General features: G+C 42.2%; 1 protein-coding gene across 1 annotated transcript; it reads right to left on the bottom strand.

Annotated features, from left to right (window-relative positions):
- Positions 1 to 494: 494 nt before the first annotated feature.
- Positions 495 to 2,168, bottom strand: FUC95A-1 (Alpha-L-fucosidase 2; the record flags this gene model as incomplete). Its single annotated transcript, XM_037325825.1, has 1 exon — positions 495 to 2,168. The coding sequence occupies one exon, from the start codon at positions 2,166 to 2,168 to the stop codon at positions 495 to 497; it is 1,674 nt and encodes a 557-aa protein (XP_037175746.1).
- Between the last annotated feature and the right edge of the window lie 15,724 nt (positions 2,169 to 17,892).

A 17,892-nucleotide genomic window follows, 5' to 3' on the forward strand; every position in this document is an offset into this window, starting at 1 on the left:
GAGCGGTTACAATTCGCAGATTAATTAGAATGACAAAGTCACTGCTTTTCCTGGCACCAGGTCGACACTGATTGTACCATCGCTCTTGCTACCCTGCTTAAGTCTGTTTGGGGCGACTCGGAAGACACGAGTTTGGGGCTCAGTAGCTTTGGAAACCGCAACAGCCTCAACAAGCTTACCATCCTCCCATCTAAGTTTCTGTATCTCCACAGCACCACGAGCTCTTAGACCGCGAACGCCACCTCGCTGTTCCCAGGCGGGAAGGAGAGTAGGAATGAGGTCAATGATGGTGTTGCCACTGCCAGTCCCGTCATCGACTTGGCTCTGGAGCAACATCTCTGCCACTGCGGCAGAGAAACCAAAGTTGCCGTCGATCTGAAAGGGAGGATGGCTCGTTAACATGCTGTTGAGTAACAAGCCTCCCATCATCTTCTGAATGCCTGCGTGGGCACCGTCGACGTCGCGTAGGCGCGCGTACTGGCATAGAATCCATGCTAGACTCCACGAAGTATGGCCACCGACGCCTCGACGACCGCCCGGAAGAACTCCGTAAGGATCTGTCCGTCCCATGCGGGACCCGCAGCGATGGATGCAACCGTCTTGGTCCCGAGTACGTAGTAGCTGTTCTCTGCCGAGGAGCTGGGGCTGGTGATGAGCTTGTCGTCCCGCTCGATCAAGAAGTCCTGGAAGAACAATGCAGATCCAGCCATCAGAGGGTACACCCTGCGAAGAAAGTCTTTATCAAGACTGAAGCGGTAATGTTCCCACAGGTGCATCATGAACCAGGCGCCTGAAAGCGTCCAATAGGTGCACTGGACGCCATCATCCTGGGGTGCAGTGTCGGCCCAGATGTCGGTGTTGTGGTGCATAACCCAACCACGACAGCCGTACATTGCCTTTGCCGCCTCGGCGCCACGTTCGGCGGTCCGCTCGAGGAAGCGGAACAGGATGTCGTGCGTTTCGGCTAGGTTCGCGACCTCGGCAGGCCAGTAGTTCATCTGGATGTTGATATTGATCATGTACTTGGAACCCCATACCGGCATATGGTCGCGGTTCCAAATGCCCTGTAGATTTGCGGGCAGGCCTGAAAGCGAACAGCTGATGAGAAGATATCTCCCAAAGTGGAACAGTAGCTGGGCTAGCCCGTTGTCCACTGCGCCCTCCTTGATGGCCTGGATGCGCTGGTCGATTGGGACTGCGGTATTGTCGCCGCTGCCAGGAAGCTGGAGCTCGACCCTGTCGTACAAAGCCGAGAACCTCTCGACGTGTGCCGACTTCAGGTCGCTCCAGGATTTCATCGACGCGGATGTAAGCCGCTTCTGGACAGCTTCACCGGCGTTGTGATTGCGGAAGGTGGTTTCGCCCGAGACGAGAACGGTGACTCGGCCCTTGGCGTTGACGACTACATTGTAGCCGGTGTTTTCAACCTGTACTTCGCCCTCGCTGGTATCTGCAATGATGCGGACGCCCATGGCGAACTCGACGGCCCCTTTTGATCCCATGGAGCCGGTGATCATGTGTCCTCCATCGATTTCCTCGAGGCTATCGTAGCGTTGGTTGAGCCGACGATCCCATTCCGGGTGATCGCCACGGTTGAGATCGATTTGAAAAGAATACTCGTCATTCGACCTGACGCTCATGACTAGGACCTCGTCGACAGTGCTCGAGAAAACCTGCCGCTCGAAGTGTGCACCGCCAAAGTCGTACGAAACCGAGGATATGCCTGTGCGGAGATCAAGCTCGCGACGGTAGTTTTGCGGAGAGCGGTTCAGGTCGCGACTGAAGCTGTTCTCGAAATTGACTATGCCCGAGACGCGAACCTCGTCGCCGGGGGGATCTTGGCCGTGACCGAATGTGAGGAAGACATCGCCCAACGGCTCGTAGTGACGCAGGGACCGAGGCCGGGCGGTCTGGGTCTTCTTGATGAGCTGCTCGGCCTCACGTATGCGGTTTTGATCAATGAGCTCGCGGACCTTGGGTAGAGCATCGCGGGCAGCCGGGTTCAAACGGTCTTGAGGGCCTCCATACCAGACCGAGTCTTCGTTGATCCATAGCCTTTCAACATCGGTGGTGCCACGTACCATGGCACCTAGCCGTCCATTGCCGATTGGTGTGGCATCATCCCAAAGATTGGCCGGCTTGTCGTAGAAGAGCGTGTGCTCTGCCATTGCTCTAATTGTGGGAATAGCGATGTTAGCGGAAGTAGCTGAGGTCCAAGGTGTGCATTCACAGCCGTGTCAGCTTGATCACAAATTGAATATGTCAGGGCAAGGCCAACCAAAGAGTTAAGCGATAAGCGGGATATCGGAAGAAGATATTTCGCAATTCAGGCCACCGAAAAGTACGTGCTTGATGGAGGGTTGGCCTCGGTGCCAATCAGTTCTCGTCCCACGGGATCCCTTACTCCCAATGCGCGCTGGTGGAGTGAGGACATCCCACGGCCATGTACGAGTCACCTGCGCGGCATTGATTGCCACTGGAACATGAGGGGAAGAGCGAAAGTGAAACTAGCTGTAAAGAAATATCCGTCGGAAATTTGCAATGGTGGAGTTTGTGTGACAAAGTGCTCCTGTAGGAGCGCTCCGCTGATCCCAGATAAAATGCCGACGGCTTGCCAGTTCAGTCAACCCGGGAAGCGTGGAGAACGCGGGGAAGAAGTGGGGGAGAAGCGAGACTACGGCACGCAGAGGAACATCCTTGGACGATATCTCCGTGATCGCAGCTCAATCAGGTTCGATAGGACTACCCTCATTATTGGAGTTATATGGCGAACAGCTGGGTGTATGTGTCAGACGACCAGCTATGTTGTAGTGCAGGACGCCATCAAACAGCCTTTTGGCTCAAATTACATACATTTTCACAGATTCCTTTCCACTTCATACCCAACAGTGAAGCTCCCATGTCTTGTTGCTCTGTTACAAGGCCAAACCCGTTGATCCATTATTCCAGCGGTACAGCGACAGTGCCCTCCGACGCGCTTTGCTTTCTTCCACGCTAGAAGTTCCTGCGCTTCGCACGCTGTACAAAGTTGAACGCAGGACTTTGCGGAAATGCTTCTGCAGGCATTGCGGGTTAATCAACACCTGAGGGATCAGAATCGATTAGATGGAAAGTCTTACCTGGAACTTGGTGCTAAGTGTAACCACGCACACCTCGTGGGCGCGAATGATAGTCTCGCAAGCCCTCTCAACAGACTCATTCAGACCGATTTGATGCATACGATCGGCAAACAACAGCAGTATGAAACTGCCGTGCAGAAGGTAAATGCCAAAGAGGTATGGCATGAAGGAAAGCTCCGGGTCGCAAGCTAAGATGCGTGAGACAGCATCAGACGCAGCTATAGCGTGAGAAGCGCACTTCATGAACCCCACAGAGGGTATCCAGCCATCTTTATTATCCAACATAGAAATAGCGTCCCATTTCTCATGTAACAGAACATGCAGGACGTTGATGATGAAAGTACTGTATGCGGTCACGAGCTGTGCCTGTGCATGGTGACGGTGGGTTGTTGTTGAACTCTGGTGTCGACTTGCGTATGCGGTGTCGTTATTAGGCCGATGATTCATGGCGTCATTAATACTGATCTTAGCATGAGAGCTGTTAGAGAAATGGTTCTCTTCGTCACGGGGCGCAAATCCCGTCGAGTTCGGGGTCCGGACCTGGCTTGCCGGGATCCCTGCATTATCGAGGGCGTCAACGTCGTACCGAATTGCCAGGTCAACAATGCTCTGTGCAAATTCAGACATGACCTTTTCCACTATGAGATAAGCCGGGTCTCCTTCGATGTTACGGTCATGGCCTTCGTGTGCCTGATTGTCTTGGGCGACGCAGTTCATTGGAGTGCTCATTGACCGTTGTAGATTACCAAATCGTGGGTGACTTTTCCGGCGGTGTAGTTGAATGATGTCGCCCAGGATTGTCATCAAGGGTAAAAAATACTCAAAGAAGCCAATGCCAACGACGCGATTCGGAGCACCAAAATTGCGTCCCAGATGGCGTTGTTCCTGTTGCGTGCCATTGGCGGCTTCCGGGTCATGATTCGTGATGATGGGGCTCTTTGGAAGCTACAGAGACTCCCAAGCCTCATCTGGCATAGGTGCGTAGAGTCGGCACTCGTCGTCTAGAATACGAAGAGGAGAGTTGAAAGAGAGTGCCAGGTGTCGATCAAGGCAAAACATTAACCAGAAAGCCATGCCTGCGCTCTTCTTGAATTTCCGGGACTGACAGTCCTGTTCGTACAGCCTCACAAGTGCGGCAAGCACATGTCGAGCTCGTTCTGCCTCTATAACATATGGAGTGTTCCGTTGACGACATGTTTTTTTGTATTGCGTCTTCTCGGTTGAGTCTCATTTTATGCGATAAACTTAGTGCTTTGTTCCACCATCGGAAAAAATCCGCTTCGAAGTCTCCGCCAGAAACAACAATGGTAATGAGAATAAACGTGAGCACATTGTCTACTGAAGGTGCCGGAGGTGGCTCCGAAGCCACACATGACGGTCGCTCGTGTTCGTACATACTCGCATCATTGAAGCCACCGGGCGTCATAGCAGCTTTTGTAGTAAACTCCAAGTCCTTTAGAAGAAGCCCCTCTGTACGAGACACGTTAGTCATAATGTTATCAATTTCGATTTCAAGACCATTGGGATTGAACGCGTGAGGGTACGGGAGGGTTTACCGGTCGTCCTATGCCAGAAATCAGGATCTCGATTCTTAATCAAAGCCATCATCAACCTCCTCAACTCTTCACAGACTCGTGACTTCTGTCCAGGAAGAAGAAAGAGCGAGCTCTCGGCGGTTTGAGCGCTGACCCACAGCATCGTGACCAGCAATGCTGGAGTAGGCCTTTTCGGGTTAGCGGAACGGAGTAGAGATTCCTTGCTCACAATATGGGCCAGAACATAAGGCGAGGAACATCGGAACAGAGACCCTCCAGGCTCGACAAAGTAGAGGTCCAGTAGCTCGCATGCAAGTTTGGCGTCGATGATGCCTTGTAGCATGGGAATGATCATTGATGGGCTCGAGGCATTTGAAGCGACATGCCTGGTTTCCGTTCACTTCTGGCTCTCGTAATGTTGTCCTTGCTGCTGGAGCAGCACCTAATATTCCTCTACTGCTGCTTCCGTATCGTTCATCCATCTGCGAATTTAGCAGCGAATCTACTGTAAATGAATGCGTTGTGTTCTCTGCTTGTGGGGCTTTATCGCCGCTACCTATGGACGATACGGCACCATGCAAGTGTGGACCTGGGTTCTCTGCAGTGACACTTGACATGGGCATTGTCGAAAATTCCAAGTCAGCAGAAGATACAGGGTGATGTTGATTTCCGGTATACGTTGAAATGGCTGCTGCTGACATTGTCGTATCTTCCATCAATTCTGATGGTACTGTGTCAGATGAGGCTGGAATATGGCCGTTCATAGCTAAATCTGTAGAGGAAGCTTGGAAATGGCCACCGCTGCTACTCGCGGTAATTGTATGATGAGTCGAAGCTAGGTCGTCATAGTTGATGCCACGTTGGGATGCTGTTTGGGACACTGAGACTTCCTGTTGATATTGATCTTGCTGATGACGATAATACTGTCGTCGGTGCTGCAAAGACATGCCTTGCCCCTAGTCTTGATGATCTCTCGATGAGTCGCTTTCGCCATCGTGGGTCTCATCATCTTGTTCCTGTCCTGGATTGAATCTCGAAAGTCGCTCTGCGGGCTTCCTAGAGCCTGGCTTGCGACCCCGCCTGCGCATGCTCCGAGCATAGTAACAACTTTGCTCATATTCTGCAAAACCACAAAAAACGCCAAATTAGCAGCAATGAATTGAGACTTGGAGAGCTTGCGCTCCAATGCGTCAACAAGATCAAGTGAGACAAGAGCCGCAGTTTCCACAAAAATCTAGCATCACCTAAAATTTGACGAGACTTTTTAATCGCTTACCTTGACAATGGCGACTTTATAATACACAGTTGCGTTAATTTCTCAATTCTCGGTCGGTGCTTTCTGGCCACGTTCATAAACGTAAAGACCACGTACTATAGTTGAAGCAGCGCTGCTGTAAATGCAATTAAGTTAATTTTGCCCCCTATACTTATTAACTTAGTGATCTTTTTCTTAGGCTTTAATCATTAGCTAACTTATAAGTATAGTAAATTAAATGCTATAGTAAATAATATTATCTCTACTTCTTAATTAAGTAATAAACAAATAGAATTATAATACCTTTAATAACTTAAAGTAATTTTGAAGTATTATTACTCCCCTATTTAGTTAGTTTTTATTTAATTAAAAAGTCTCTATAATATTTAATATTATTTAAAACCTCTATAATAAAAAGCTTAATTTAGTAATATTAGAAATCTTTTTATAATTAGCTATTGTTATTAATATAATAAAGATATTAATAATAAACTAAAAAAGTTTTAAAAAAGTTTTAGTATAGTCTATTTATTACTATATTAAATTAGAAGTAATCTTTAAAAACTAATAGGAATAAAACTTAAGTTTATCCATTTAAAGTATTATCTAATAGTATTAGCTATTAACTTATTATCAATAATAAATATCTTTTATATTTTTGACACTAGGATTAATAAAAAATATATTAACTTATTAATTTAATAATAATATTTTATTAGATTAATAATACTATGAGTTAAAATATTTTATAAAAGTATTTAAAGCTTTTTTAATTTATCTTTTTTAGTAATCTTTACTCTATATATTTTTAAGTACAAAATACTACATAATAAATATAAAATAATTATATTAAAGAATGATAATGATTCTGTAAAAAGTTTATAATAATTGAAAAGTTTTTATTGTATTTATTTAATATTATTATAGAAAAAGGTTTATTATTTTGTATTAAACGTTTTAAATTATAAAATAGATCGTAAAACTAGTAATACTTAATCTTTTTATGTATAAATAAATAAAGTTTAAATATTATACTTATAATATTAAGTTTAGCTAATATATTTTTAAAATAACTATAATAACTAAAAGATATTTTTATTATTATTATTAACTTTAAAATTAATATTACTATTATAATATATCTTTTAGCTAATAAAATATAAAACCAAATAGTTGATATTTATTATAACTTCTTAAAATTAGCTATACCAATTATGAATACTTTCGCTTTATACTATTTTATCTAATAATAAAAAAGTTTAAAAATCATTATAATCTTAATAAAAGCTTTTTAATTATTAATAAAAAATAGATCTAATTTTAATATATAGTATTTAGTATTACTATTATTATTATTAATTAATAAAACAACTTAAATCTCTATTTATTTCTTTATAGTTCTTTTAATTATTAGATATATATTATTCTAATAAGTATTATTATTTAATATAAACTAAACTTCTTAGTGTAATTTAGAGAAAATCTCAGAATTAAAGCTATTATTAATCTCTATTACTTCTTTTTAGTATTATTCTACTTATTATAGAGAAACTTATATAAATTTAATAATACTCTAAAGTTAGCTAATAACCTTAATATATTATTATATTCTTAGATCTTTATTGTATTACTCTATAAACTAATAATAATTTATTTTAGCTTTAAAAGTCTTTTAGTTCTTACTAAATAAAAATACTTAAGCTATAAAATTAAGCTATAGTATTATATATATTAAGCTTAGATATCTATTTCTATTATTTCTAAATTAAGCTATTAATAACAACTTAAAAATAAATCGTATTATTTATATCGTTATTAATAACTATTACTCTAATATAAACTTAAATCTAATATTAATTAACAATATTAAAAAAATCTTTATAGAGCTTTTATTACTATAGTTTTAATAGTATTAAGGGAAAGCTAAAGAATTTAACTATAAAATACTTTTATTATTAACAAAATAACTAATAACTACTATAAAAATATAAATATTAAATAAAAACTTTAGATTAAATAATAGATATATCTTTAATATTACTAAATAGAGTTTAACTATTATAAAAGCTTTATTGTATTAAAAATGTTTTAAAACTAGTTTTAAATAAAGCTGTAGCTTTATAAAACTTTATTAGTAATTTCTATATTATAATACTAAATGATTTACTAAAAAAGGATATTTCTAAAATAAATAAATAATAGATTAATAGAGATAATAGAAATAATATAGAGGTTTTTAAAGATTATAATTTCAGCTTTTAGAACATTAATATTGATAAAGTGAAATATCTTATATAGAGATAATATTAACATAAAAAGTAAGGAAGTAAAAATAGTATTATTAAAGTCTTTATTTAATAGAAAAGAGATTTTATAAACATTATAGTTATTTTAGTATTATTAAAATATAATTTATATAATCTAAAAACTTAAAATAATATATTAAAATAAATACTTTTATTTAGTAATACTAATCAAAGCATCAAATAACTATAAAGCTTTTTTTATATTATATTAGTAATAACTTTAGAAAAGAATATTAACTTAACGTTATATAATTTTAATAAAAAAGTGGCTATAATACTAAGTCTAATTTAATTAACCTCTATTTTATTTTTATAATAACAATATTCAATTATATACTTCTAATTACCTATAATAATATGAAATAAGTTATTAATTATAAGATTTAGAGGAATATTAAGAATAAAAATAGCCATAATTTAAGTTAAAATTTAAATATAAAAAGCGTTTAAAACTATATATATATGAGTAGTAAATAAAAAGATAGTTATAATAATTAATATTATAAAAAATATAAATACATAGGTATAAATAATAAAGAAGATATAAAATAATAAATATTTTTTATAAAAAATAGCTAATTATAATACTTTTTATACTATTTGTTAGCACAGGTATAAGCGTATACAGGGGCGTAGTATATGCGCCTATATAGTATAAGGTGTAAGGGGCTGGCCCCTAGGCTTGTTTAACGTAGAGGTGCTGTCGATTGACTATTCTAAGCTGAAGAAGGAAGAAAGGACTTTACAAGAGTAGGCACCTAACAGCGGTGAAGCAGGCTGGGTTAGGCGGCGTACTGCGGCAGAATAGTGGGTCTAATGGAGCTGGATCTCGGTAACTGCTCCGGCGAAGCCGGAGATATCAATCCGGGCTCTAGCCTGTGACATCACCCCCCCCCCCGCTCCCCTCCAGCGGCGCGCCCGCGGCGCTAAGGCTGGGTCTCCATCGTGCTCCATCGTAGAGCCATAACGGCGTTCGTAAGCCTCTATTGCTTCTGTCCCCTGGAGCGTCTCTATAGGCTCCCAGGTCCTCTCTATATATCCTTCCCACTTAACCAGAACTTCGCAGCGTCGCCTGCGCCCTCGACGCTTCTAGGTAGCAGCGTTGATACTCTCTACACTCTAGGTCTCTTCGCCTTTATCGTCTATAATTAGTGGCGGCTGCTTATCATCTAACGTTTGACTAGGTAAGGGGTTGTTACCTGTGTGCTTTAGGATATCTATATAGAAGCGTAGGTATATAGCTGCTAGTATATCAAGCTCTACTATATATAGTGAGATAACCTTTATAACTATATACTTATAGTGTAACTAATCCAGTTTCTTGCAAGGCCTAGGGGATCTGTAATACCCTATGTGAAGCTAGACTTTATCGCCTACTTCTAGTCTCTCTGTAGGCTGGCGCTTCCTATTAGCCAGCTCCTCATAGCGTTGCTGTGTTGAGGCGAGGGTTGATTAGGCTATATCCATCACATCTTAAAGCCTTATTACTAACTTGCGTGCTTAGCCCTCATAGGTGCCCTCAAGCCTTGCTGGGCCTGCTTCCTTGACCTTAATAGGCTCTGGGTTATATCTATGCTCTAGGAAGAAGCTACTCATCCTAATAGCGTTATTATTGCAGCTATAAAGCGCTAGCTGAGCTGCTGGAAGGTTATATGCCTAGTCCTTCTGTGAGTAGGTGGCGTAGTTGTATAGGTAAGCCTGGATCTCCTGGTTCATCCTCTCTAGGCCTCTATCAGTCTGCAGGTGGTAGGTGGTGCTAAGCTGCTGCTCTATTCCCAAAAGCTTGCAGAACTGCTGCTAGAAGCAGCTTATCCAGTTGCTCCCTCTGTCGCTCATAATTAATATAGGAATGCTGTGAAACCTAAAGTAGCAGTTTAGGAATCGTTTAGCGCAGGCTTCAGCTTCTATGCTTTCTATCGCCTTGAGGGTTACGCCTTTACTTAGCTGGTTGATAATTACCTAAAGATATCTCTCGCCTTTTGTAACAGGCCAGGCCTGTCACATAGGTGTTACGACCCGTTATGCATGGATAACAGTTGACCGACCCACTTGGGCGTCGGGCGGCTAGGACAGGACATTTGTACTGCAGAATCACGGGAACAACAGGAACTCACTCGGTAACGGAAGAACTATGGTCCAGGTCACGTGATGATAAGATAACGATCATATTGGATCAATATGATCCAACACGACTTGGGGGCCAAACGATCATTCTGGATCAGAATGATCCGGGTCGACCCAAGGTACAAAGGAACATGTTCAAAATTAGACTTATATATAATGACCCTGAGCCTGGCTCATGGTCAGACTTCTATAGCTCTTCAGCAATCAACTTGGTATTCATCCTCACAGATACTCTCAGCTTACCTTCACTGCGAATCACTTGTTGAGTCTAAGACTGATCACCTTAGCCTCTGAAGAACTGATCTACTACAGCCTACGAACTACGACCTACGACCACGACCTAGTGTACTGTTAGAACGTATCAATCCCCAGCTTCTGTTAGCAGACCCTACTGTCGGATAGCTGACCGTAACACTTTGATTGCTCCTGTTCAGTAAGTTGACTATTGATTCCTACTAACAGTAACGAACGACAATGTCTTCCCGCGCCTCTGTTAAGTCGCCTACCCCAGGATCCTCGTCCACTTCAGGAGGACGAGCCACCCAAAACCTAGCCCAGGAACTAGGAGACCAGAAGATAAAGGACGACTCAGACAGCGAGGATGACACCAAAGAACTTAAGCGCCAGCTCAACAAGACCAATAGCGACTTCAAGGCAATGCGCGAAATGTTCAACCAGAACGCTGCAGCCCTTAGCGAACTCCAGGAACAAGCCTGCAAAAACCAGGATCTAGAGAAAGAAGTCGCCACCCTCTAAGCTGCCGCTAACGTCATATCCGCCCCAGTCGAAGGATGAGAACGCCTCAAGCTCAACACGCCTTCCACCTTCGACGGGACCCCAGGACAACTCAAAGGACACCTGGTATAAGTTCAAACCTACCAGGCCTTCTATATAAACACCTTCCAGAACGACACCAAACGTATTATGCATGCAGCCACCTTCCTTTAGGGACGAGCCCTTGCCTGGTTTAAACCCCTTCAACAGGAATAGCTTAACAACCCTGTCGAAAAATACAGCCAAGAAGTTAAGGACATCTTCTTCAGCTTCATAGGCTATATTAAGGCCCTAGAATCTCTCTTCCTTAACCCTAATAAACAAAGACAGGCTGAGCGAGACCTATCCCACCTACGACAAACCAAGTCAGCTACGCTCTACGCCGCAGAGTTTAGGCGATTAGCTGTAAGACTCCACATAACTGACGAAAGCAAAGTTTTTGCCTTTTATTAAGGACTTAAGGATGAGGTCAAAGACGAAATAGCCAAACTGGAGACACCTCCTAGTTTCCTCGCCTATATCGAACATACTATTAAGGTTGACAACCGCCTCTATAAACGACGAAAGGAACGAGGAGAGAAACGACAAAACCTGAATTCAGGACGTAAGTACTAATAGCAGCCTCAACAGAAGTTTAACAGCTAGCGGAACGACAATAGACCCTGTAACAACTGGAATAACACCCGCCAGAGCACTGCCTATAGATAACACAGCAGACCTATAGATCTCAGCATGATGACCAAACCTAACAACAAAAAACCTTAGAACCCTAAGTGCTATAACTGCAACAAGCAAGGCTATATCGCTAAAGACTGCAGACAGCCTAAGAAGCTCCCCTGGAGACCAGTGGCAGAACGACCTCAACAAGTCAACATAATTACAAAAGCCCCACATACATCCTAATCGTAGACTAGATGCTATGACGATAACTGCTGAATTCACCTTAAAGATAAAGAAATATCAGGACACTACTTAAGGGACAGCAACCCTAGACGGTCTGGTTACGATATGACCATCCCAGACACTCGCCCTAGGACCTTAGCAATAATATATTCCAGCAACAGCAAAGTAGCTAGAAAACCAGTTGAACAACTTAATGAGATGCTACAAATTCAGCAATTAGAACTAATCATCCCCCGCATAACTAGCTAACAACTCCACCACAAAGAACAACAAATCCAGAAGGAAATAGAACTAATCCAGCAAGAAGACGACAGATAAGTAAGACTATACTAACAACAAGAATCAGAAGAAGAACCAGAACACTAACATAATCCTCTGATAGAACAACAACTCCTCAGTATAACTAATAACTAGACTTTCGGAGAAGGAGAAAGCTCTTCCTATAACTTGGATAAACCTTGCGATATTGCCTAACAACGCGCTCAGACAGAGATAACCTATAGGTTCACCCCTAGTGTGGACGACTCCAGTTCTGAAGAGGAACCTGACGACCAGGAAGGAAGAATTAAGCAACTTCTGAGATACCAAAAAATCAACATACTTCAAGACAAGCAATAACGCCACTTCTATACACCTCAGCAGCCTAATGAGACTGAGGCTACAACCCTCAGCTACACATGAAAGATCATCCCGCGCTGAGAAGCAACCACCAGCTTCACCAAACCCTCTTCTGGCCCCAGTGCTTCCACGACAAATGCAAGGAACATATAGGAGAAAAACATAATTACCAGTTCTATCCCAGAAGATATAACGACAAGCCTATCCAGGAGATCTACTCAACCTCCGTTATGATTAGATAGACTATAGTACTGTTTGAAGATAACCTCGCAGTCTTCAGACCTAGTCCTCAGTTCCCTATGAGATGTCAATATGACGACAGCATGAAATAGGACGAATACTAATAAGACGAATGCTAAGTTCACTACTAAGAAAAAGCATAAACCTAGAGAATCATAAAGAACAGACCTAGACCCCCACAGGTTAGGATCTGCGAAAACAGCCTCATAAAAGCATGACGAGAAGGAAAGCAAATCACCTACCTAGGACAACCAGAGCAGTTAAAAAACTAAACTCGCCTACTAACGACAGATCACAACAGGTAATAAACATAAGATCTATTCATCAAATGTCATAAGGATATAAGGGTAATATCGAACTCAAAGTTACTATCAATCAGCAGACAACACTTATGCTGATCGACAGCAGAGCCGAAGCAAACTTCATTGCCCCCCAAGCCATCAATAGGCTAGAAATACGATAGGGAGGAAAAGAACAACCATATCAGTTACACACAGCAGAAGGAGAAGAATTCAAGTACGAAGGAGGTACCATCTATAATGAGACTGCGCCCCTCGAGATAAGCTACCTGAATCGAAAAGAAAGAATCTAATTCGATATTGCCGATCTAGGAATATACGACATAGTGCTAGGACTACCCTGGCTATGAATAAGCAACCCACGGATAGATTGGAGCAAAGGCTAACTCTATTAGGACCATAATAATTCAGTCCCTGAGCAGCCCTGTCAGAATTAGGCCTCAAACGAATTAATACGACAAGGAACAGCAAAACGATACCTCTGTTACCTTAAGGCAAAAGAAGCTGTATCACAACCACTGATAACGATAGATCTTAAACAGAAGAATGATCTACTTCTGTCTATCCCAGAAGAATATAGAGTTTATAAGAAACTCTTTGCAGCCGAATTAGAAACCAGACTGCCTGAACACACTAGTTTCAACCATGAAATACCCCTCAAAAAAGGGAAGGAACCACGCTTCAACAAAATCTACAGACTCAACCAGACAGAGATAGAAGCCTTAGATAAATACCTTGAAGAAAATCTTAAGAAGGGATATATCAGACCCTCAACGTCACCAGCAGGAAGCCTAATCCTATTCATACCTAAAAAGAATAGAAAACTACGATTATGCGTTGATTACTATATGCTAAACGAAATGACGATTAAGAACTGCTACCTACTACCACTTATCGACGAGATGAGACGACTCCTTTATGGAGCCAACTGGTTTACAGCCCTCGACCTCAAAGGAGCCTATAACCTGATCAGAATAAAGCAAGGAGAAGAATAAAAAACCGCTTTCAGAACCTGAAAAGGATATTTTGAGTACCTCATCATACCCTTCAGCCTCACCAACGCCCCTGCAACATTCCAAAATATGATCAACTAAGTCTTACGCAAATACGTCAATATCTGCATAGTAGTCTATCTTAATAATATCCTCATCTTCTCATCAACACTTGAGAAATATAAGGAAGATATACACCACGTCTTATAAGCCCTCTAAGAAGCTAAGCTATTAGTTGAACCTGAGAAAAGCGAATTCCACACACAGAGGGTGGAATACCTCGGATTCACTATCACCCTTAGAAAAGTCTGTATGTCAGAAAACAAAGTCCAAGCCATCAAGGAATAGCTGGTACCTAACAACCTTAAGGAAGTCTAAGGATTTCTAGGTTTCGTTAACTTCTACCGCAAATTTATTAAAGACTATAGCAAGATCAACACAGCTCTCACAAGCCTCAGCTGCAAAGACACGCCCTTTATATGGGAAGAACCATAACGAACAGCATTCCAGAAGATCAAGGACCTTATCGCCAGCGAGCCCGTCTTGAGCATTCTAGATCTAACAAAACAGTTTGAAGTAGAACCTAATGCATCTGACTATGCGATAGGAGCATAATTATCCTAATGAGATTCAGAAGGATGACTATATCTGTATGCCTTCTTTTCTCGCAAGCTCCACAGACCTGAACTCAACTATCAGGTTCACAATAAGGAACTCATGGCAATCATCAAAGCCTTTAAGGAATAGAGACCTAAGCTCTTAGGAACCACACACGAAGTACTTATATATTCAGACCACAAAAACCTTTCACACTTCATAACTTCAAAAGTGTTAAATAAACAACAGATTAGATGGTCAGAATTCCTATTAGAATTCAACTTCTAAATCATCCACTGCAGAGGATCAGATAATAGCAGAGCTGACGCTCTTAGCTGACGACCAGACTATAACGTCCTAGTACCTAAAGAAACCCAGGTGATTCTCAAAGGAAACAACAATAGAGATCTAGTGCTAGCAACCAAACTCTTAATGATGGCTGGACGATCTAGTACTAGCCCGCCTAACAAACTAGACGACGAAGCAATTAAGGAGTTCTATGCTCGCCCTGCACATAGTCACCAAGGAATCACAAAAACCTAGAAACGACTACGACAACAATATAGAGAAAAGGTCACCAGAGAACGAGTGGCAAAAGCAATTAAGGATTGTGAGGTCTGCCTCAAAAGCAAACCCGCTCGTCATCAACCCTATGGTATGCTACAACCCTTGCCTGTGCTGCAAACAGCCTGGCAATCCATATCCCTCGACTTCATCGTCAAATTACTAAAGTCTTGAGAACCCCTTATGGGAACACACTTTGACAGCGTTCTTATCATCGTGGACTAACTCACGAAGTACGCCTACTTCATCCCATACAAAGAAGCAAGTAACGCCGAAGAATATGCCTACACCTTTCTTAAATATATCATCGCCAACCACGGAACGCCCAGAGAGATTATATCAGATAGAGATAAGATCTTCACTTCTAAATTCTGGAAGTCAATCACATCACAACTCAGCATCAAATAATTAATATCCACTGCATTCCACCCGCAGACCGACGGACAAACAGAACGAATCAACCAAATCCTCAAAACATATCTCCACGCCTACGTCAACTACAACCAAGACAATTAGGTTGTATTGCTACTAATAGCCCAGTTCGCCTACAACAGCGCAGTAGGAGAAAGTACCAAGGAATCCCCCTTCTACCTCAACTATAGATTCAAACCAACCGCCTATGGAGAACCCTAAACAGGCCCAGCTGCAGTAAAAGCTGTCGCCTCAATACGCTAAATCAAGGATATCCAGGAAAACGCACGCAAAGAACTTGAATTCGTACGACAAAGAATGACAAAATTCAGCAACAAACAAAGGATTGAGGGACCAACCTTAAAAGAGGGAGATAGCGCCTACCTCATACGGCGAAACATTAAGACAAAGCGACCAAACGACAAACTTAACTATAAAAAACTCAGACCTTTCAAAATTTCACAAGTAATTTCACCAGTCAACTACAAACTCAGACTCCTAGAAACCATGAAGTGTCACCCAGTATTCCACATCTCACTTCTTAAACCAGCACCACGCAGATCACAGACAAACGATATCATCATCGTGGAAGACAACAAACCAGAATATAAAGTCGAACGAATTATCAATCATCTTAAGGAACCAGAAGGGTATCAATACCTTATTAAATAGAAAGGATACAGATATAAAGACAACACATAGGAACCAGCCAAAAATATCACTAACGCAGCAGAAGAACTTACGATCTACTGGCAACAACACTAAGAACGAGAAGTCACACTAACACCTGCTGTACTAGTCCAGAAGAACGCCAGATATAAGCGAATCAAGCACCCACATCGCTTCACCAAACCACCTATCGAAGCAGATCGACCGCAACAAGGAAAACCATTTATTCGCCTAGGAACACCAGAAACAAGCTAAGACGACACCAAAGCACCACTAACATCAGACACCAAAGGGCCCAGATCGACAAAGTCCAGACCAAAGCCAAACTCTTGCCACTCTGGATCGTTAGGCACCCTAGCAGCCTGAAGATCGTTCACAACCCACTTCTCATGAGCATCTAACGCTGGAAGCACACCATCCTCCTCGTCGACTTCCTGCATTCCCCGCTCAAAAGCCTCAGTCTAACGCTCTCTCACCAACTTCCTCGTCTTACAAATATGACTCAAGCGGCTAGCAGCCTCCGCCATTTGAGTCTGCAAACGAGCAAACTCCTGATGAAGTACAAGCAGCTCCTCACCAGCCTTCTCTTCTTTTTCATCCCACTCCTTTTGTTGCTTATTCAACTTTTGCACTACAACACGGTTAGTCATCGCTCAGATAAATTAGGATCAGAAGTCACTATATGAGTTGAAGCCACCAGAACGCCATCACAAGGCTTCTTCGCCTCGATACACATACGACACCTAGACGATTTCTCACCAAAACAGCAAGGAACCTTTGCTCGAAAACAACAGGTACAAGGCATGTCGCTAGCCAAAGAATAAGACTTAACGTATTCAATTAAAGCTTCGCGCTCACGATCCTTAAGCGCAGTGACGACCGATTTCTTTTTCGATTTTTGGACGTGGCCTGACATAGTGTCAGCATCATAAGTAAATCAGGAAGCACGATTAACAGACCCCCAACCTAGGACCAACGACCTACTTATGTTAGGTCTTAAGGATAAGACCTTTAGAGAGGGGACCTGATGTTACAACCCGTTATGTATAGATAACAGTTGACCGACCCACTTAGGCATCAGGCGGCTAGGATAAGATATTTATACTGCAGGATCACAGGAACAACAGGGACTCACTCGGAGACAGAAGAACTATGGTATAGGTTATATGACGATAAGAAGGACCGACAAGAGATAAGCAGTCCTGATCTAGGACCAACATAGAGAAAGCGGTCCACACCTGGGGACCGCTCGGAAGACATCGGTCCTCAGTTTAAAGAAACTACTTAGACTTATATATAGTATGACCCTGAGCCTGGCTCATGGTCAAACTTCCATAGCTCTTCAGCAATCAACTTAGTATTCATCCTCACGGATACTCTCAGCTTACCTTCACTGCGAATCACTTGTTGAGTCTAAGACTGATCACCTTAGCCTCTGAAGAACCGATCTACTACAGCCTACGAACTACGACCTACGACCACGACC

Source organism: Colletotrichum aenigma, assembly GCF_013390185.1.
Source record: "Colletotrichum aenigma strain Cg56 chromosome Unknown KSG_Cg56_contig07, whole genome shotgun sequence".
Classification (NCBI taxonomy): domain Eukaryota; kingdom Fungi; phylum Ascomycota; class Sordariomycetes; order Glomerellales; family Glomerellaceae; genus Colletotrichum; species Colletotrichum aenigma.